Here is a 23,217-nt window from a genome sequence, read left to right on the forward strand (position 1 = left end):
GTACGGCTGAGAAAGAATATGAGAGAATGAACTGAAGCCCTAGCTATGTATATACTTAAGGGTAAAGTCATAATTTTATTAATTCTTCTTGGGTTATCGGTTAACCCATTAATAAAATTGGCAAACCAAGACCCGAACCGATAACCCAATAGTAAAAAAAATTCTAAACCGTTACCAAACCATTAACCCAATAATTCAATACCGATAACCCAATAAACAATTAACGGTTCGGGTTATCGGTTTTACTCAATATATGCCTAGCCCTAGTTCTACGCTTGCAAAATGATAGGAACGTGTTAAGCAAAGACTCAGATGGGACCCACTTCATAAAAGCTTTTGAAAACTATGGTGATGTATGATGAGATAAGCAAGGGGTAATTTGGTCAAGTCACTCAAAGATTTATATGGCAGCTACAGTAATATATCTTTTCGGCCAATCACATTGCTCCATTTTAAGTGAATTTACCAAAACGCCCTTGATGTGCCAAACAGGCATGTTGACCTCGTGTGTGCTTATTCCCTCTTATTAATAGTTGGAATAGAATTCATAACAATACCATATCTCAAACATCTTTGCATCATTACATGCACCAACTTCTACTATAGCTAAGAAGAAACAAAGGTGAATTTTAGTAGTGTATATATGAATTTTTACTTGGATGAGTTCGATTCTACACCTTATAATATTCTTTTCAATTTCCCCTTATCCCTCCCATTACGTAAATAATTGAAAAATAAATATTTCTCTCAATGAAAACTCTCTTAGCTTCATATTACGCTCTAAAATCTTTATAGAGAGCTAGGTTTCTTATATTTCCACGTATATATTTCTTATAACATGTGGAGTTTATTCATCTTTGGATTTCATATTATTTTGAATTATTGTAGTTAATTAGTACTCTCACAATAAATGATAAAGAAAAAAATGCAGAAAGAGTTGCTAATGTAGGATCTCTAAAGGTTGACTTGTTGGAAAAAAATTCACGAGCATATATCTATAGCTCATTATTTCCAGCCGTTGGGATATATACTATTAATCATGAGTTTGGTTTAGATATAGTATTTATTATGAAAAGCTTCAATTTTAATAAAGTTTTAAATAGATCATATATTAGTCTGTGTCCTTTGCTTATATAGTAAATGATTTATTGTATAGAGTTTAGCTTATACACGTAAGATTAAATCATCGGTTCTTATAAGTATAAAGTTTGATTTCACAATCTAATGATGGAATTGGACAACCATCATGGATGATTATAGCACAAGGTTACATATAATTTATCTTAATTATGGAAATGATTTAATTCCAACTTCTTGTGCTAGTACATTTTATATGTATTGAACGGACCAGGTAGATATAAGTATTTTATACTAACTTAATAAAATCAACTCTCTAGGCATTGAATGTCCTTATACTCTTAATCTTGGTATAATTATTATTAGATGTGTACATTATTATTGTTTTGATTTATTAAAATGCGAGATTCTTTCATGGGTCGATATACCTGATAAATTGAATAATAATAATATACATTGCCAATATAGTATTCAGAGGTATTATCAAAGTTTCTGTTTGGACTTTCTACAGAAAGTGTTTGTGAAATAGGAGTTGATGAGCTTTTGTCCAATTCCATCATTAGATTATGAACTCAAACTTTATACTTATAAGAACCGATAATTTAATTTTCTGTGTATAAGCTAAACTTTATATACTAAATCATCTACTATATAAGCAAATGACGCAGACTAATATATGATCTATTTAAAACTTTATTAAAATTAAATAAATAATTATTCCATAATAAATACTATATCTAAATCAAATTCATGGTTAATAGTATATATCCCAACACTAGCGACTAACCTTAGCTTCTGACAACTCAGTGGATGCATGTGAGTGCATTCTTATCTATATATCACACTCTCCCATCCAAATTCTTTTGTTTTAGTCATGTTAACACATTTACTTTAAATCATATTTTTTTGTGAGCTGTATTTTAGTCCTCTTGAAATTCTTATGAGTAAAAAAACATAGAGAATCTAATTATTTGATATTTAAATTTAAATTAAGAAACATGATTAGTGAGTATTCATATAATCGATTTAAACTCTGTTTAGATTGAGTTGTACTAGTTGTTTTTCCACTTCAAATATCATCTAAATTCTAAAAAGCTTGACTTACCAAAAGTTTCTTTGTTAATAAATTCGGAATTACTATTTTTTAATAATTAAATATATTATGGAAGTCAAAGTTGAGGGTGACAGTTATTAACTACCAACTTATCTTTTTGAACACTTTATTTAGGATCTTGAATCAAGATTTGCAATCTCAAGCAACAGCCATATCCAACAATATGCTCCTCATCAGAAGCTCATCAACTCCTATTTCACAAACACTTTTTAGAATTTGACCTCAGATTGGATTTCTGATGGTTCTGTTAGCTCCGTTGGGTGATTTTAGATTTAGGGGCACGTTCGGATTGTGATTTGGAGGTCCGCAGTGGAATTCGATTTGAAAAGACGAAAGTTGGAATTTTAGAAAGTTTGATCGGGAGTAGACTTTTTGATATCGGGGTCGAATTCCGATTCCTGAAGTTGGGGCAGGTTCGTAATGTCAAATGTGACTTGTGTGCAAAATTTGAGGTCAATCGGACATGATTTGATAGATTTCGACATCGTTTTACGGAATTTGAAAGTTTTTAGCGCCAGAAAGTCCAAAGAGAGACTGATAAAACCTCTGATCACTATATTAGCAAAGTCTCCTTTCATCCTTCAAACCATTTATGTTCTTTTTCATGCAACTTTGAATTCAGCCCAAAACGCAATTATCTTCGTGGAATATCGTTTCAGAGAGCTCAATCTGATGGGAATTTAATAGGGTTGGTATCAAGTTCAAATCTTGAACAAGTGTATAGATCAAACTTCAAAGGTAGTTTCAAGATCTTGTCATAAGCAAGAGAAGATAATGTTGCAAACAGAACCATCACTTTCTATTTATAATCAAGATTTGGAGGAGTTCAATGATGGAAAATTTGTGAAGTCTGTTACTATAGGAAATGATATATTAGCAGAAATAGTAATTAGTGATGACTTCAGCTTTGGAAAAAGAGTTATGGGGCTGATAGAAGAAGATGATAATGAAGAATTAGTGAAGGGAAACAAGATAAAGAAAGAAGTTTGGATGGATTTAAAGACATGGGAGTTGAAGGAGGAAGTGGAGTTAGTACAATGTATCTTGCTTCTGGATTTGGAATTAATGGCAATAGCATTGATAATAGTGGTGTTGTGACGCCATTGACGGAGGGCGTGCTGATAAGAGCAGGTCATCGTTCTAGTGACACTCCTTCGCCAGAAAATTACACTATTTCGATAGGTAAAATTTTTATTTTATTATATACTATATACTATGTGTTGAATCCCATTGACTTTTCGTGTGTTTAGACTTTAAATTTTGACACTTGGTGAAAATTCTGACTTCACTCCTGCATGGTTGTGACTCTATACCTTTAGATAAATATACTTTAAATTTTGACACTTAGCGAAAATCCTGACTCCGGTACTGCATGGTTCCGACTCTATACCTTCAGATTTTGATGAAAATGGAGATGTTGAAGCACATTATAAGAGGTTGCTCAAAGAATATCCGTCCAACCCTTTGGTCTTGAGGAATTATGCCCAGTTTTTGCAGGTCAATCTATTGACTCTATTCACCATTCCCTTGACAGAGTATATTTTTATTTTCAGTTTATGAACATGGCTAATTCTCCTCGTACCATGCTCAATTTCTTTATGGATTCGACAGCTGCAAGTCTTCAATGAGAGCTACAACTGCAAATTAGTACACCCTTAGTTTCAATTTATGTGAATCTATTTGACTGGACACGAAGTTAAGAAAGAAAGACTTTTAATACTTGCGTCCTTAAACATGTCATACTATTCGTATGTGTATTAGACTTTTGAACTTGTGGACTTTAACATGCCATAACATTTGTGTGGCAGTAAAAACTTGTTAATAAGGGTAAAATGAGAAGTTTTAAGTCAAATTGTTCGCATAATCTAGGCCGGAGGGAGTAATAGTTAAAACCATGTCCGACAAAGTATCCATGCTCTTCTCTAATAGGCTATAGGCTACTTCAAAAATTATGTCCCTTATAGATCATTTGCATAAGAACATGTAAGAGGAATCATAATCTTCTCTCCTCAGATGTTGACGGTGAATGACTGCGCAAACTGAACATACACAAAAGAATTCTGATATGTAAAGTATGATTGAATGAGATCAAGAACCAAGAAATCTTCTCGACTCCTCCCTCCGATTTCAGCTGAAGATACCGATAGATGAAAGTGATAAAAGGAAGTGTGTGTATTCTTTTTTTAGTGGTCTTAGCATCATTGTTTTGTCTAGGAACGGCAAACGGGCGGGTCGGATATGGTTCGGGTTGAAAACGGGTAATGGAAAAACGGATCAATTATCCGACCCGACCCATATTTAATACGGATAAAAAACGGGTTAACCGGCGGATAATATGGGTTACCCATATTATCCATGACTTCTTGTATATGATCACTTTTGGAGAATTCTTAGTCTCTCTAACTTGAGGAACCCCCAATTTGAGGTTTTACAAATGTAAAAGTTAGACCCATTGATTACTCATTGGTTATTCATTTTCTAAATGGATAATATGATTTTTATCCATATTTGACCCGTTTTTAAAAAGTTCATTATCCAACCCATCTTTTAGTGGATAATATGCAGGTGGTTAACTGTTTTCTTTCGACCATTTTGCCACCGCTAATTTTGTCCATAACTGTTTGGTTCTCATCTGATATTTGCGTCTTTCATAAACCTTCTGCAACTTTGACAGTCAAAGGGTGATTTTTCTGGGGCCGAGGAATTTTACTTCCAAGCAACACTAGCAGATCCAAAAGACGGGGATATCTTGTCTTTGTATGCTAAATTGGTGTGGCAGCTGCACCATGATAAAGATAGAGCCTTGAACTACTTTGAACGTGCCACTCGTGCTGCTCCTGAGGACAGGTAGTAATAATCTGTAGTATTGAATCTTTACTTCTCGTTAGAGGACAGATCTACGGGGTATTGACATTCAATTTTTGTTTCCAGCCATGTACTTGCAGCATATGCTGGTTTTCTTTGGGAGATCAATGTTGATGACGACATTGACAACGAGCACGATACAAACACACACTCCGATCAAACTCAGGTATTTATCCCATCCTCTCTACTTTCTTTCAAGTGTACATGTAACAATTCTTTGGGATTGAAGTTGTGTCTTTTCTATGCGCCATATCTCAAGGAAATCGAAGAAGTTGCAATATTACAGGACATGGATGGTAAAGGAGATAACAGACCAGTAACCCCTCCATTGCATCTTGCTGCAGGATTTGGGATTGGAAGTGGTAGATTTGGTAATGGAAATACCGAGGATTACTACATGAGTATGATTCAACGAAATCCAAATAACCCCTTGTTTTTAAGAAACTATGCTCAGTTCCTTGATCAGGTAATGCGGCCTTATTTTCATTCTAGGTTAGCACTTATACGCTTAAAATGAAGCAAATTGAGATCCATTATTTCCTCTTCCTTATTGTTCAAGGATGTCATCAAAATAAACATGCGAAATATTTGCTTTTTTTTGGTTTAGTTTTTCTTTAGATCGTTCGAGCAGGGAGATAATTAAATTGAAGCCTAGAAATATGCCACTTCCAATTACGGTCGAAAAATAGTACTGACTCTGTATGAAGGATATTTTATGTACATGAGCTTTCACGTCATTGGTATTGATGATAACATGGCTTGAGCTTAAATCGAGAAGTAAGGATTCATATAGCTGACCCCAACTTGTCTGGGACTGAGGCGTTGTTGTTGTTCATGAGCTTTCGCCTCAATCAAAATGTGTGCAAATACAGACAACAAATGAAAATAGACTACCTTGAGACACTTATAGCATACTTTTTCAAGCGGAAAACTCTACGTTGCATTGAAATGAATGTTAGTAGATGTTACTTGTTACAGGTTTATAATATTTGTCATTGTGCTTCTTGTTATTGGCCTGGCAGTGTAAGGGAGAAATTATTTCACAGTATGCAAAGTTGATATGGAAACTTCATCATGATCAAGATAAGGCTTACTCTTACTTTAAGAGGGCAGTTGAAGTTTCTCCCGGAAACAGGTAAACGATGAACTGTGGCCAGCCATAAATTTTTTTCCAATTATAGAAATATTAACTACGTACTTTAATACAAATAGAAATATAAATACCTATGGAGTTAGACAGATTCCTTTTAGTTTGATTACTACAATGGAATGGTGGAAAGTGCTACACTGATAACATTAGTAGGAGAAAAATGAAGATTAACGTTCTGCATATTTATTATGCTGTTTCACATCAAGTTCATTAATTGTCATAGCGCGATGGAGCCTATTTTCGAAGGTTTCAACTTAATCAAATATTTCCGATATGGAACATAGGACAATGTGGAATAGACACTCCTTCGCCAAATATTACACTATATGTTGAATTCTTTTGACTTATTTGTGTGTTTACTTCTTTATACTTTGATACTCTTAATGAAAAACCTGGTTTCACAACCGTTACATAGATATATGTGTAAAATACTACTACGACTAAATTCTCGAGAAGTACTCGAATTCTGAACCCACAATATCTTAAGTACATTATATGTTATCAGTGCTAATATATAGTTGAACTTGTCAAGTTTATATTCTCAATTCATCTCTATTCGTTGTGAACCTGTGCGGTTTTGCTTTCAGCGATGTACGTGCAGCATATGCTAGATTTTTGTGGGAAACGGAGGACGATGAAGACGAAGACGAAGGATCGGACAATCATAATGGAGTGCCATGTTTTCATGGAGCTGTGGCTGCTACAAATGCCTAACCACTAATGACTAATGGATTCACAGTCTAATCAGCTTTGATGTTTTCAACACTCAATTTGACAATAGTTTGGTTTCTCAAATTGTTCAATAACTCCAAAGAGCTAATTTCTGATCATCTTTTGGAGGATCACACAATGTTCAAGCTTCAGGATTTGTCCTACAGATTGAATCAAGCAACTGAGTTAATCTGCATGTAACTGTTATTTACTGGTCAAATTAAGGTGGAAAAAGATGATGTTATACATCACCTTGTAGTGAGATTTCCCTGAAGAATAATGAGTAGCTTCAATTCTAGCTAAGTTAGTGCCTAACTCCATTAAAAAAATAAGGAAACCCAGACTTGAACAGCGTCTCTTCATAGCCTTTTTTTTATATATTTTATATTGGATTGTGGTGTCCATCCCATTTGTTGGCAATAGTTGGCAGTAACCTTGTGCCTATTTTTGCGTATGAATTTACTTTGGCAGAAAAATTTGGCGGAAGATTTTACTTAGAGCCAAAGTATGCAAAAATGTGGAGGAAAATCAAAATTCTCTTGTAGCACACTTGCAGGGGTGTATACACCTTGCCCTATGCGGTGTCATGGGACACCGCTTCGCCGAATTTTTTTACTAGTTTTGTATAAGAAAAATAAAAATATTAGGGATAAATATAGAAAATGACACCTCTTACAACTACAATAAGTTATTTATTTGTTTATTTCTTTAAATGGTGACACCGTTTCTGAAAAATTATGTGTACGCCACTGCACACTTGGAGCCCAAGGTTATTTTCCCCGTAAACAGTGTAGCTTTCTCACTTCTTCAATCACACCAACAAAGAAAAAAAGAAAGAGTGAGACATCACACACAGGTATCAGAAAATAGTCTATGAAGAAAATAGAGAGTGTGAATGATATTATAGTGAGGTGAAAATATCAAAAAAAGGTTTTTTTTTTGAGTGTTGAAGTGGTCTTTGTAGTATTTTACTCGGGCCTACAAAGTGTAAAATTTCTTACTATAGTGATATTAGTTGCTCCTCTCGGTTTTTTCCCTTATTCATAAGGGTTTTTCACGTAAAGATATTGGTGTCATTGTCACTCTTTTATTATTGTTGATTACCGTATCTCGATGCTACGTTATTATTCCACTATTATTACCGTGAATATTATTCTTGTGGGAGGATTATTCCCAACAACTGGTATCAGAGTACAAGTTCTGCTTGTACACAAAAATATTATTCACGGTCGGTAGTACTATTCTAAAAAAATATCCGGAGTAAAGTACGAGATAGAAAAATTCAAGGGACATAGCGGTTTCTCAATATGGAAAAGAAGAACGATGGATCTACTCAATAGGGATTATACAAGGTACTAGATGCTAATGCCAAAAGGCCTGATACCATAAAAGATGAAGATTTGGCTGACTTGGATGAAAAGGCTGCTAGTGCAATCAGGTTGCACTTATCAGATGATGTAGTAAATAATATTATTGATGAAAACACCGCATATGGTATTTCGACAAGGTTGGAAAGCCTATATATGTCCAAAATGTTGACAAATAAATTGTTCCTAAAGAACAGTTATACGCCCTACACATGGGTGAAGGTATGAATTTTTTGTCACTTTTAAATATGTTTAACGGACTAATCACACAGATCACCAACCTCGGAGTAAAGATCGAGGAAGAAGATAAAGCCTTCTTGCTCTTGAGCTCGTTGCCGTTTTCATTTGATAATTTGGGAACAAACATCTTGTACGGTAAGACCACCATTGAGTTGACAGACGTAACATCGACTCTTCTACTCAATGAGAAGATGAGATTGAAGCCTGAAAATCAAGGACAAGCTCTCATCATAGAAGGTAGAGGCAAGAGTTGCCATAATAGTTCAAGCAATTATGGTAGATCCGAAGGTCGTGGGAAGTCCAAGAATCGATCCAAATTAAAAATCAGAAATTGCTACAATTGCGATCAACTAGACCACTTCAAAAGAGATTGCCCAAATCTAAGAAAGGGTAAAGGTGAAAGCAGTGGCCAGAAGAATGATGAAAATACAACTGCGACAATGCAAAATAATGAAAACGTTGTTCTCTTCATAAATGACGAAGAGGAGTGCATGCACTTGGCAGGTCCAGATTCGGAATGGGTGGTTGACACAACCGCATCTTACCATGCTATACTGGTAAGAGATTTTTTTTGCAGATATGTAGCAGGTGATTTCGGCACTGTGAGAATGGGTAACACAAGTTACTCAAAGATTGCGGAGATTGGTGACATTTGTATCAAGATAAATGTCGGATGCCCATTGGTTCTAAAGGACGTACGACATGTACCTAATTTGCGGATGAACTTGATCTCGGAAATTGCTATAGACCGAGATAGATACGAGAACTATTTTACAAATGAAAAGTGGAGACTCACCAAGGGATCATTAGTGATTGCAAAGGGAGTTGCTCGTGGCACATTGTACAGGACAAATACAGAAATATGGCGAGTTAAATTAAATGCGGTACAAGATGAGATTTCTGCAGATTTGTGGCACAAAAAAATGGGTCGTATGAGCGAGAAGGGATTGCAGATTATTGTCAGGAAATTACTCATCTCTTTTTATTTGGTAAGCAGAATAGAGTCTCATTTCAGACATCGTCTGAAAGAAAATTGAATATACTTGATATGGTATATTCTGATATTTGTGTTCCAATGGAGATAGAATCGATGACCGGTAACAAAGATTTTGTTACTTTTATTAATAATGCTTCACGAAAATTATGGGTTTATATCTTGAAAATAAAAAATCAGATATTTCAAGTTTTCCAAAAGTTTCATGCTCTGGTGGAAAGGGAGACAGACGAAAGCTAAAGCGTCTCCGAAGTGACAATGAAAGTGAGTAAACTTCAAAGTAATTTGAAGAGTATTGGTCAAGTCATGTGATCAAACATGAAAAGACAGTTCCTGGAATCCCACTGCACAATGGTGTAGCCGAGAGGATGAACCACACCCATTGTTGAGAAGGTGAGAAGCAAACTCAGAATGGCTAAACTGCCTAAAAGTCATTCTGGGGTGAAGCAGTTAAGACAGTCTGTTATCTGATCAATAGGAGTCCAGCAGTTCCATTGGAGTTTGACATCCCAGAGAGAGTTTGGACCAACATGGAGATGGCCTACTCGCATCTAAAGGTGTTCGGTTGCAAAACTTTTGCACATGTACCAAATGAGCAGAGAACAAAGCTGGATGATAAATCCATTCCTTGCATATTCATCGGATATAGAGATAAAGAGTTCGGATACAGATTGTAAGATCCTGTAATAAAGAAGGTCATCAGAAGCAGAGATGTAGTCTTCCGAGAAAGTGAAGTTGGAACTGCTGATGATATGTCAAAGAAAGTCAAGAATGGTATAATCCCTAACTTTGTTACCATTCTTTCTACTTCTAACAATCCCACAAATGCAGAAAGTAGGACCGACGAGATTGCCGAACAGGGAGAGCAACCTGATAAGGCTATTGAGCAGGGGAGCATCCCACCCAAGGAGTTGAACAACCTCAACCTCTGAGGAGATCAGAAAGGCCAAGGATAGAGTCATGCAGATACTCTATCCTCATCAGTGATGAGGGGAAGGCAGAAAGTCTTAAGGAGGTGGTGTCCCATCCAGAAAAGAACCAGTGGATGAAAGCTATGTAAGAAGAGATTGAATCTCTATAGAAAACTGGCACGCACAAGCTGGTTAAACTTCCAAAGGGTAAAAGACCACTCAAATGCAAATGGGTCTTTAAACTCAAAAAAACGGAAATGGCAAGCTAGTCAGATACAAAACTCGAAAGGTGGTTAAAGGCTTCGAACGGAAGAAAGGATTAACTTTGACGAAAATTTCTTACCTATTTTCAAAATGACTTCTATTCAAAATGCTTTTTTATTTTTGAACTATTTCTTAATTACTAAAATGAAAGAGAAATAAATAAGATTCTCTTAACTCATTTAGTAAGATTTCATAATTTAATTATGGATAATATTTTATTTTTTTAGCATGATCACTTGATAAATTTTAGAGGAAAGAAGGTGGGGGAGTAAATGGCCGATACTACTAAAGGATTTCTCTTTGGATAATAAAAATTGTAATTGGTATTCTTGAAATCGATTTAATAGGTATTTTTTTTTATAATTCGTACTATGAATTGAGTTTATTTTTGTAGTAACTAAATGAATTGAGTTCTCAACATGAAAGTGTAAGAACTCTTGAGGATTTACATTTTTTTTTCAATACTACTATCTTTTCCCTGTGATGCTCAAATATATTTTTGAAAGATTGACCAAAAAATACCTCTTTTATCATATACTAGGAAAAAAACACTTTTCAAATGAATTGGACAGACGCAAAGTGCTTTTCTTTACAAGTATTTATCTAAAATACTTTCTTCAGTTTAATTTATGTGTCTTAATTTGACTAAGCACAGCGTTTAAGAAATTATGGAAGGCTTTTAAATTTTACGATTTTAAACTAAAGATGTGTGTATTAAAATATCGTTGAGTCTTGTGGTATTAAATATATAATAATGTAGAAATTTAGAGTTAAAGAGTTGCTAAATATAAAAAAAGAATTTATTTTTGAAACAGACTAAAAAAGAAAGCAAGACGCATAACTAAATAGAGTAAAAATGGATCTAAAAATAAACTTAAGCTTGCTTTTCTACTTTTTTCATTTCTCCTATAAATCTTTTCTTTAGATCTCAATAAATGACAAGGCCACAAGGGTTTTAGCCCAAACCTCAAGCTAGCAAAACCCTAAACCTCCCTCTTCAACCACCTCAACAATGGCATCTGCCGGCGGCAAACGCATCTCTCTGACCAAATCAAACAGCAGCAACAAAAACGACGGCATAATCTCTAGGGTTTCTCGCTCATCTATAGTGATCAAAGGAAAGCAAGCAGCTAGTGATGCCACGTATGTAGGCAAAAAACTTGCTAAAAGCACTGGAAAAGCTGCGTGGATCGTCGCGACTACGTTTTTGGTTCTGGGTTTGCCTTTAATTATAGTGATGGATCGTGAACAACAGCTCAATGAAATTGATCTTCAACAAGCTAGCCTTCTCGGTGCTCCCCCTTCTGCTGCAATTGCACCTCAGAATTAAATGATTTAATTTAAATTTGTTGGTTTTTTTTCTTTTTTTAATGTAACATTTTAGTGACGGGTTTGTGATTGAATAGTATGGCTATTTGATGTTTGTGCTGCCTCTTTTACTAAATTGATTTTATCAATTGAAATATTTTTAGACGGATAGGTGTAAACACCTAATTTTTGCATCTCTTTAATCCTACTAAATAGTCTAATTTTATGTGAACAACAGCTCAATGATCTTGATTTGCAGCAAGCTAGCCTTCGTGGTGCTTCCCCTGCTCTTGTACCACCCCAGAAATAAATGATTTAATCCAAATTTGTGGTTTTGTTCTGTTTTATGTAACATTTTAGTGATGTTTGCGATTGAATAGTATGGTTGTTTGATGAAGTATGTTTAGACGGGCAGTTGTGAACACCTAATTTTTGCATCTCTTTAATCCTCCTAAATGGTCATCCTCCTAAATAGTCACAGCTCAATGATCTTGATCTTCATCAAGCTAGCTTTCTTGGTGCTCAAGAGCACCTTAGAAATGAATGATTTAGTTCAAATTTGTTGGTTATGTTTTGTTTTATGTAACGTCTTACTGATGGGTTTGTGATTGGATTGCATAATTTAATAGAGTAGTTTGTTTTATTAGGTATTTGTGTCTCCTTTGCTGAATTGATTTTATCAGGTGAAATATGTTTCTCTTTGATATCTCTGCCCTTAGTCATAGTGATGGACCTTCTAATTGCTTTGTTTCGTCAAAGAAATAATTTCTCATTGAAATTAAGTGCTTCTTGTTGAATTTATGCTCTGTGCACGGACAATTTAAAAATATTTACACAATCAAGTCACTTAAAAGGTAATTACAAGTAACTGTATTGATAGAATTGATTGCTAATAACTAATAAATGATAAGTAACATGTTATGACAACACAACTTCAAAAACTATTATGTTTCAAGTTTCAAGCAAATCTTTGTCTAAGCGCTAGCTAAGTAAAAGTTTTGTGCTTTTTTGTAGATCAGAGGTTTGATGTTTATTTTTGAGATTTATTTCCTTTTTCCTCTGAAAAATACAGCTGATTTTGATAGAAATTTATGGGTTGTTTTGATGTTTTTCTGGTGCGTCTTGGTACAAAGAGTTGGTTCTTTCTGAACGAGAGTTCCTTTTGAAGCGTAACCTGAAGTCCTATATGATCTCTGGTTATCTCCTTTGACAAAATTGCTATGTATGAAGCATGTCGTCCTACCTTAACACTTTGCTTCTACCCGTTGTAACACTTTGAAATACTTCAGGTGGTGACCGGGCAATAAGTATTTGTAAGTTATGCAGTTGTCGCAAACATAATATAAAGAAACTTGAAGTCTCTTTGTTGCTTGTTATTGATACAAGTTTCCCCCCTCTCCTTTTGGTCAAGGATTAGCTGATTTGTGTTTCTTGCTTTGGGTATACGGCCTCTGCAATACCCTCGTTGAAGGGTGTTCATTGTAACATTTTACAAGCAAGTCTGTGCCAAGAAATAGAAACCGTCACTTGTTGATTCCTTAGCTTGCATTCAATCAATATAAGTGCTTTCACTGGTTGTTGCATCTCCTCTCCGAGATGAATGTAAGATCATATGTCTATTAGTATGAGTTATTAGTGGGAGCCTGATCAATTTTCTCAGGCATGGTTTGGTAAATTTGCTAATTTTCATGTTGTTGTTGTAAGTCTTCATCTGCTTTGTGATCTTAGTTTGGCCAAATGAAAATATGGGATTCTGTGTTTGAGTCATTTGAAGAGAGCCTTGGAATAACGGTCAAGTTGTCCTCGGTGTGACCTGTAGGTCACGGGTTCTACCCTAATGTTTGCATTAGGGTAGGCTACCTATATGTTATCCCCTTGGGATGCAGTCCTTTCTCGAACCCTGCTTGAATGTGGGATTGTGCAACAGGCTGCCCTTTTAGTGTTTGAGCCAATTCTAGGCTATTTTCAATCAAATAGGTGGCCGCGTCATTGTCTGGATTAATATTGATCCCCAATCATCGTTGTTGTGTCGTGTTGCCCCCCAAAAATGGATAGTCATTCTCAACTCGGTTCTTTGTGAACAAAGAGAAAGTTTATGCTTTTTGTGTAAATCTGTAATTTGTTATTTTAAGATTTCTGGGATTTCTTCCTTTTGCTTTTCTCCGGAGAAGTACTGTGGATTTTGATAGAAATTGATCAGCTTTTGGGATCATTTGACATTAGTTATTTTGAAGCTTTCTTTATCTGTAGCATTAGTACAAAGAGTTGGTTCTTTCTGAACAAGAGCTCCTTCTGAAGCTTCACCTAAAATTAAATGTGAAGGCCCAGTAATATCAATGGACAAATTCGCCATGTATGCAGCAGTTTGTCTTGCATCAACACTTTTCTGTGTAGCTATTGTGTTTTTTGTCATTCTTGTTTTAGTAACTGATAAGGTTGCTGCCATGTGACCAGGAGGTCACGGGTTCGAGCCGTGGAAATATTCTCTTACAGAAATGCAGGATAAGACTGCGTATAATAGACCCTTGTGGTCCGGCCCTTCCCTGGATCCCGCACATAGTAGGAGCTTAGTGCAACGGACTTTCCCCCTTCTTGTTACAGTTCTAATAATTGCTTAAGATGGTGATTTTGCTGCATTAGGAAGTTTTGCAGCTGCCATGAAATTAGTGTGGGAAACTTGAAGTTATCTCATTCATTATTGTTGGTGAAAGTGCTTTATTGATGAATGACTATCGGATAACTGCTTTGGATGTATAACTTCTAACCTTGAATGAACTCTCAAAGGTGTAACCTAGTAGTTAATAAAGTTGACAACACTAGAATTGAGGTTTAATCTCAGTAGAAACAAAAAATTAGGTAATATTCCCATTTTTCTAAGCTTTAGTCTGTAAAGTTACTATTGTCTATGTTGGTGGGAGATATATGCATGCCTAATGAATTAGTTGAGGTGCGTGTAAGCTGTCATGTATGACAAATATGCCAAGTAGAGACCTTGAATGGTTGATTCTTTCTGCTTGGCTCTCCAGCTCTGGGTTAAATTTCTGATCTTCTCGTATTTTTGTCGATCTTTTTTTAAATTATTTTATAAATCACCGTAATTTGTTTTGAAAGTAGGGTCTCGTATGTTGTGGCTGCAAGTGTCACTCACTTTTGTGATCTTAGTTTCCCTAGATATTTCCTTATATCAACAAAATTATCAACTTATATATAAGTAACAATTTTTTTCCCCCTCTGTTTGCACTGTATAATTTTTCAATGGTGGGAATTGAATTGAACCCCCTCTCGCCCCCTCTTTCCAACCATTTTGACATGACGTGCTTCAAATATAATCCAAGTATGCTAAGGGGTTGGGGTGTTACAATACACACACACATATATATATATATATAGTACAATATTAAGAAACCTAACACGTATGAGACATCATATATATAAAAGGATATAATATTTCATTAATGAGCAAAGTACATGCAATCGTACCATCATTGAAACAAAGAAAAAAAAGTACACACTAATCATAAGAATTTAAAATTTCATGTTTTTGTCGCACACGACTCATGATAGTATCTGGAGATAATTCACCTACGAAGAACTAGATGAATTATCTGCATTCTCTGGAGGAACTTGTGACGAGGATGAAGCTCCATTCTCTAGCTGTTTTAAATGATTGTCCAAACCAAATATAATGCCATTTAACCAAACTTCATACTTGGTTATATCATCAGCATTCAATTGGTCAATATATTCCTGCTGATCTATTTGTCTAGTCTCATTCAACTGATCAAATAAAATCATTTGTTGGGAAGCAATTTTTTCTCTTGTTTTAAACTCTTTAAGCCTATCACAACTTTGGTTTACTTTGTTATGTAAATATGCAGCAACAAGTTGTGTAGTATAATCTAATTCTATATTTGGATTCTCAAAACGATCTAAAACTATATTAGACGTTGGGTGAAAAAGAGAAAATAGATTACCAGACGGTGAAGAAAGAATTATTCCTATATCTGCGCCACTTTCCCTAACAAGTTTACTTGTTTTCTTATATAAGCCCGATCGACGCTTTGAAAATGTAGCGTAGCGGTGGTCTTCCCTTTCTATTTTTACTAAAGGAACTTTTTGACGCCCTGCTGTCTTCTTCTCTGCAGTCTTCTCCTCCTCCTCCTTCATTGATAAAATAAAATAAAATAAAATAAAATTTATTACTCAATTGTTTTCAATAAAAGTGGCTTACAGAAAAAGATAATATCATTGGTATTTATATACGCATGTTGAGAAGTTATTCACAATAGTAATTGAATTTCTAGTCAAATATTAAAATAGAAAGTAATCTTCTTCATATTTGAAAATATAGTAAACAATTTAAATTGATTTGATACTTAGAATATGATTTGCATGTCAGTAACATCAACCGAATTTGAAATTTTAAGTTAAAAGAGGTAACTGGTTTAATATACTTAATTAAATCTACCAAGTAACAATTAACAATTATGAAAAAATTGATAGAACATTAGTTACTTACCAAAGACTTTCAAACATTTATAGTAACTAAATCAAATTATTTACTTGCATAAATAGAAATAAATTTACGATTTAACTTCAAAAGAAAAATATATTAATATAAATATGCTTATAGAAATTAATAGCAATAGTGAAAATCAAGCATTCAACTTAATATTAACTAGATCCGAAATTTAACTTGAATTAGAAAATATTTTAATGTGCTTAATTACCAAAGTAAATGTGAATGTAATTAGAAGAGATTTTTTTTTAGATTTTATGATTTTAGAATTTTAGAAATGCATTAACATCAATAGAAAATTTTTGACACTTAACTTGAAACGGAAAATGTCAAATATAACAAGGATCAACACAAAAATGCACACCACACAATTCTTAAATTTGTGAAAGACTTAAGGAAAATTTATTATATCAACAATGCAACATATGATGAAATGTTAATACTATTTTTCCTTCATAAAAGATATAATAAGATTAAATAAATGACATGTCAAATAAAATATCAAAGGTAAATAATAGATTAACTATATTATTAACGGCAATTTTTCTTGTTTGTCATATTTATCTAATTACTAATTGGGAAATCGCATTAACCAATTGTAGCATCACATTACCAATAGTATTTTATAGAGGTCAATTAATAATATACTTCAAATAAAATTATCGAATTAAATGGTGAATTTAATTATTTTCTACATCAATCGGAACTAAAAAGTTAAAGCTCCTTTTATGGTGATTGATAATTATAAAGACGTCGTAATTATAGGAATTAATAGATATCCCTAGTCTAATTAAAAAAAAAATTGCAAATTTTGTGCAAACATGTTAATTTATTAGATCTTGAAATCATATTAAATCATAAAAGAGACTTGAGTAAATGGTTGTCTTACAAAGAACTCAGATATATTCTTAATGTAGATCCAAGTAAATTAATCTAAAAAAAAAAAATGAAAAGTTAAAGAAGAGACTTGTCCATATGTATGTATGAATATATAAATATAATTGCATGCGCACATGAGATTAAACAGACATTTAATCTTTCGGATTGCAAAAAGGGAAGAAGGCAAGATATATTGTATCTTCTTATCATCGAGCATGAATGACAACCTGAAATCAAGTAAATATAATTTACTATAAGCAAAACTTGAAAATATGTGAATTAATCAATATAAATAAATATATAAAAAGGAACCGATGAGGATGTAAACTGTAAAATTTATACAATAATTTTACATTCTTGAATAATATGAAAAAAGTATAATATCAACGTTATTCTCTTGAATAATGTGATTTTAGTTTATATAGGAAGAAGTAACTTTTATAGTTACAGATATACAACTAATCAATGATCAATTCGTGAACAGCTATTTATATATAGTACTGGAAAGAAGTGAACGCAATGTATCTAATATCGGATTACAAAAGAGTCAGCATATTTATGTCGTTTATATTGATATTCTTAGTTGACTTGTGAAGTGACTCCGTAAATATAGTAGCAGTGACTTGTGTGTGATACCTATAGGTCATCTAGAGTTTTAAACTTTAAATATGTATTTTGAAACCTCCAATAGCTTCTTTAACAGTCCGGTTGTTTTTCCTGAAGTTTATGTTAAAAATTGATAAAATATGATATTTTGCCTTAAAAATTTATTTGAGTTGAATTCGGTCAACGTTTTGAGCAAACAGACCCGGATCCATATTTTGATGGTCTCGGTGGGTCTGTACCATGATTTCGGACTTGGGCGTATACCCGAAATCGATTTCGAAGGTCCCTAGCTCGAGTTAACACTTTTTGTCGAAATTTGAAAGTTTAAAGGTTTAATGACTTTAAAGGTTTGACTAATGTTTGATTTTATTGATATCGGGTCCGTATTTTAGTTTTGGAATCCGGTATAGGTCCATTACTTTATTTATGACTTGTCTGTCAAATTTTGTGAAAAAACAGAGTTAGTTTGACATGATTCGGTCGTCCAGTTTTTAAAATAGAAGTTCATAACTTTTCTTGAAAATTTCATTTGATTTGGAGTATGATTCGTAGTTTTAGGTGTTATTTTGGCCATTTGATCATGCGAGCAAATTCGTATGATGTTTTTGGACTTGTGTGCATGTCTAGTTTGGAGCCCTGAGGGCTCAGGTGAGTTTCAGATAGTCTACAGAGTGGTTTGGACTTAGAAAACAATGCTGGTGTTCTTCAGTTTCTACTGCAGGCCTCAGACCTCGCAATTATGATATGGCAGCATCCCTGTCAGGTTCGCATTTGCGACCAATTTCTTCGCAATTGCAAAGTGGGGCTGGAGGGATAGCGTCGCATTTGCGATCAAATGATCGCATATGCAAGGAGTTCATGTTCGCAATTGCGAACAAACCATCGCAATTGCGATGACAGCAAGAATGTGAGACCTTCAGAATTGCGAAGGATTTCTCGCATTCACCCCAAGTCCAGTTGTGACATTTGCGCCTGAACAGAATCTGAGTTAGACGGATTTCTCTTATTCTTTCAAATTTTCAAACTTAGAAAACCCTAGAGGCGATTTTTCCAACAACCCTTCTACCCCAATTCATTTGTAAGTGATTCTAACCTATTTTCTTTCAATCTTCCATTTCATTTCATAAGATTTCAACCTAAAATCTACGATTTTCATGGTGAAAATTAGGGGTTTGGGTAGAATTAGAGATTTTTGTAAAATTAAAATTTAGACCTCAAATTGAGGTCGAATTTCGAAACAAATTACATAACCGGGCTCGGAGGTGAATGGGTAATTGGGTTTTGCTCTGAATTTCAGGTTCGGACCAAGCGGGCCAGAAGTTGACTTTTGTTGACTTTTTCAATAATGACCTAAATTGAATCTCTTGCAATCGTGGGTAGTTCCTAAGGCTTTATTTTGAATTGTTTGGTTGGTAATTTGCTAGATTTGGTTTGTTCGGAGGCTTGTTTGAAAGGCAAAGCTGTGGTTGAGCTTTGAGTTGATTTTTGGAGTGAGGTAAGTGTCGTGGTTAACCTTGACTTGAGGGATTTGGACTTGTTTTCCTATTTACTACTCGTTTAAATGTTGGGTACAACGTATATGTGAGGTGACTAGTACTTATGCGTTGTTGTTGGGTTACATCATTCGAGTGAGACTTGTTTCTTGTGAGTTATTTTTTTCTCTGATCATGATATCCATTGTTTGACTAGTTAATTACTAAATTGATCGTTCTTTATGCATTTATGGGCTATACGTGATAATTGAGTACCGTTTCTGAAATTGAAGTTGATATTGTGGAACCATTATTGACGTAAGGTTTGCCCTTGTCTATTCTATCTCCTTGTTGTTATATATTCATTGTTATATAATAAGGGAGAATATTAATGCACGAAAGGTGATGTGCCATATTTGAGAGTTAATGCAGGAAGAGTGATGTCGTGCCGTATTTAAGAGTTAATGCACGAATGGTGATGCCGTGCCTTATCTGTTGTTCATGATGAAATTGAGAGTAAACGCATGAAGGGTGAGGCCATGTCGTATTTACCATTTTATAAAGAGATTGAGAGTAAAAGTACGAAGGGTGATGCCGTGCAGTTTCTATTCATTTTGTTATCTGTCCCTTTGGTTGAAGATTTATTTACTGCTTCATGTTGTTATTTCCTGTTGCAAACTGTATCTTGCACCCTCTTTCGCATGTCCCTTCCCAATAGTACATGTTTAGCCTTTATTTCTTGTTATGTTGTATATATTTTGATATCTTCATAGGTTTAATTACGTGGGTATTGTGAGCACGTGATTTTTGCCCTATATGAATTACTCCCATAAATTCAAAACAGAATAATTTCTTCTCATTATTTGGAATTTTGAGGATTTTGTGGCATTTTCTGATAATTGTCTGCATTTGTCTGTGCATTTTTATTTTTGTTTAATTAATGAAAAATACAAAAAATATGTTGCATTTGCATTTAGGATTTAATTTTACCTTTTAGGATTAATTGACAAATTAGTTGTTTTATAAAAATGGAAAAATCACAAAAAAAGAAAAAGAAAATAGCTCATGTTGCATTTTTAACACTTTAATTGTGAATTCTATAGTTTTTCTTTGAATTTAGGATTTAATTAATTATTGTAAATACTAGAGTGATTGATTAATCTAATTGGGTAGGTTAATTTAGTCCAAAAATTTAATTTAGGTTTTATTTTTAATTTGAAAAAGAAAAGGAAAAGAAGAAAGAGGATTGGAATGTTGGGCTAAGTAATTAATCTTTCCCTGGCCCAATGTAAAACCCATCCAAACCTGCCCCAAACCGGCCCAAACCCGCCCCATTACCCGGTCTGGTCACCCCTTCATCCGAAACGACGCCGTTTTGGATTGTGGAATCTGAGCCGTTGATCTACCCTTGATCAAACGGCTCAGAACTGAACCTTCATATGTATTTAAGTGTCTGAATAAACTCCACCCCCTCAGAACCCCCTCCCACCTCGTCTCTCTTTCACCAGCGGTCTTCAAAAATACCCCCAAACCCTAACCCACCGCCCCCAGTTTCCACCGTCTCGAGCCTGGCGGCGCCACCCCAAACCAACCCAAATTCACACCCTAGAACCCCCTTTACTTCCCCATCCCAAATCCATGATCCTTTGCCCTCGAATCGGACCCAAGCTCCTCGAATCTTAGATCTAAGTCAAGCCCTAAAAATCCCAAAAGCATCCAAATCAAATTTCGTTGAAGATTTAGGCCTATCTTGACTTTATTCGTGTGTTCTTGCTAAGAACACACGATTAATATCGAATTGGGCCGAAATTGGGAAAATTTTGAAGACTCAGCCCCCGTTTGTTATTGGTCCGAGACTCTTAGGTACTTTTCCTTACCTTTGGATATTTTTGTTCTATTCTTATCTTCTTCTACTCTTTTTTTTATTTTTCTGATTTTCATTTTTTATTCTTTTTTTTTATTTTGTCATCTCTTCAAATCGTCTGCATTTGCATGTCAGTTTTACAATCTGTTTAATTAGTGTTTGTTCTCTGTTATTTTTTTTTAAGTTTTAATGTGTTTTAGAGTTTCTGTTTCTGTGTTGGGCCCAAAATTTCACGAGTCCTTGGGACTCTGTAAATGAACTTGTAGGGTTTCTGAGCTTTCAATTATGGAATTGAGGTTCCGTTGAAATCAGGAGCCCAAAAGGGACTTGGACTTGGGTTTTGCAAGCCGGACTGGGTTTTAACGGTTGGTTCAATTTGACCCATGGCCCGTTTGGTTTCAGGGGTAAATAATCAGGGCTCGAGGGGTAGTTTAGGAAATTAGGGAAGGGAATATTTGTGTAACTGAATGGGAAGCTTCTAAGAAGCTGGGGAATGGAACTTATTTGAACTTCTGAATTTTCAACCAGGGGTATCTAGGCTAAAATGAAAATTTGAGAAGGGCATAAGTGCAAAATTTATTTCCTTAAGACTGCCCTACTTGCCTTGCCTATAAAGACAACTTTTCTTGCCTTTCAAGACAGATTCTTGGAGGAGAAAAATTAAGAAAAAGAACGGCTAAAATTTTTCACTGTTCCATTGAACTTTTCTTTTCTTTGATGTCTGAAGTTTTCACGTTCCAAAATACTTTCTGATTCATCTGGGGTTTAGAATGGATTGAATTTGGGTTTGTAAAAGCTTGATTTTAAGGTTGTGGGGTACTGTTCGATTGAAATTGGGTTTTAGTTTGATGTGCCTGTTGGTTCAAAGTTGTTTTTGCTGGTTATCTTACTGCTGCTGAGGTTCTGATCTATTGCTGCTTTGCAACTGACTCCATACTTCTTGGTTTCCCTTTTTAATCTTCAGGTACTTCCCGGATCCCATTAGCCGATGATTTGCCCATTAGAGCTGTGTAAACCCTTGGATTTGCATATAAATGATAATGAGTTTTGGAACAGAGCATGCGTTCTTTAGAAATCAATCATGTGTGCTGTTGATGTGTCAAACTTGTTATTCAAATCTTTTTTTTGTACAAATCTTAGCTTGTCATTCTGAATCCTAATGTTGTTTAAGTTTCCTATGCATCTAATGTATACAAGGTATGGACCCTGTTAGTCAGGTGTAGTGGCAGTTTATTCAGCCCGAATGGCTTCTTTGATTACTGAAATTACAAGGATTTTATTGCTGCTGTATATGCATATTCGGTATGCACTTTTAGTATTATATTAGAAACATAGGTTGAATTTTAGTTGTAGTAGTGGAATTCTTATCATTCTTGAAACATAGAAATTATTAAGGACTAATTGTAGGTTATATGGTAGCATAGTGTTGATTTTCAAGTGTTAATGAGACTTACTATCATGCTTGATCACATAAGGGAAAGCAGGTTCTAATAATTGTCTCATCTGGAAATGTTAGTTTTAAATTTTGGGTTTGATGTTGGTTGGTATGTTATTATCTCAAGTGTTGGTCTGAAGTAGGCATTGGACCATGTTAGGCCACACATTTGAGCAATACGAGCGATGTAATCGTGGGCATCACTTACTCGTTGTGAGTTTGAGTTTTGGATTTTCATTCTTCACTAAGACTTGGGCTCCTTAAGGCCCAAGCTTGAAGGCTTGATGTTTGATTTACTCTACCGGTAATCAGATGGGTTCACGTAGATACCTCTAGAATTTTTAGTTGTTGCTCATGTGCTGTGGGGACTCGATCTTGAGTCCTGCATTTGCTGATCTCAGTCTCTAAAAGAAACAGGTTCATCTCAGGCTCATGCCTTAG

At 34.7% G+C, this 23,217-nt stretch overlaps 1 protein-coding gene across 1 annotated transcript; it reads right to left on the minus strand.

Moving 5' to 3' along the window:
- Positions 1-15,583: 15,583 nt before the first annotated feature.
- LOC104250132 (agamous-like MADS-box protein AGL29) lies at positions 15,584-16,168 on the minus strand. Its single transcript, XM_009806694.1, has one exon. It carries the CDS (start codon positions 16,166-16,168, stop codon positions 15,584-15,586), a length of 585 nt encoding a protein of 194 aa, XP_009804996.1.
- Between the last annotated feature and the right edge of the window lie 7,049 nt (positions 16,169-23,217).

The sequence above is a fragment of the Nicotiana sylvestris genome, chromosome 9 (genome assembly GCF_000393655.2).
Source record: "Nicotiana sylvestris chromosome 9, ASM39365v2, whole genome shotgun sequence".
In the NCBI taxonomy this organism is placed as follows: domain Eukaryota; kingdom Viridiplantae; phylum Streptophyta; class Magnoliopsida; order Solanales; family Solanaceae; genus Nicotiana; species Nicotiana sylvestris.

Excerpts from the sequence above, each read along its gene's own strand:
- LOC104250132 (XM_009806694.1), bottom strand. The coding sequence starts at position 16,168 with ATGAAGGAGGAGGAGGAGAAGACTGCAGAGAAGAAGACAGCAGGGCGT.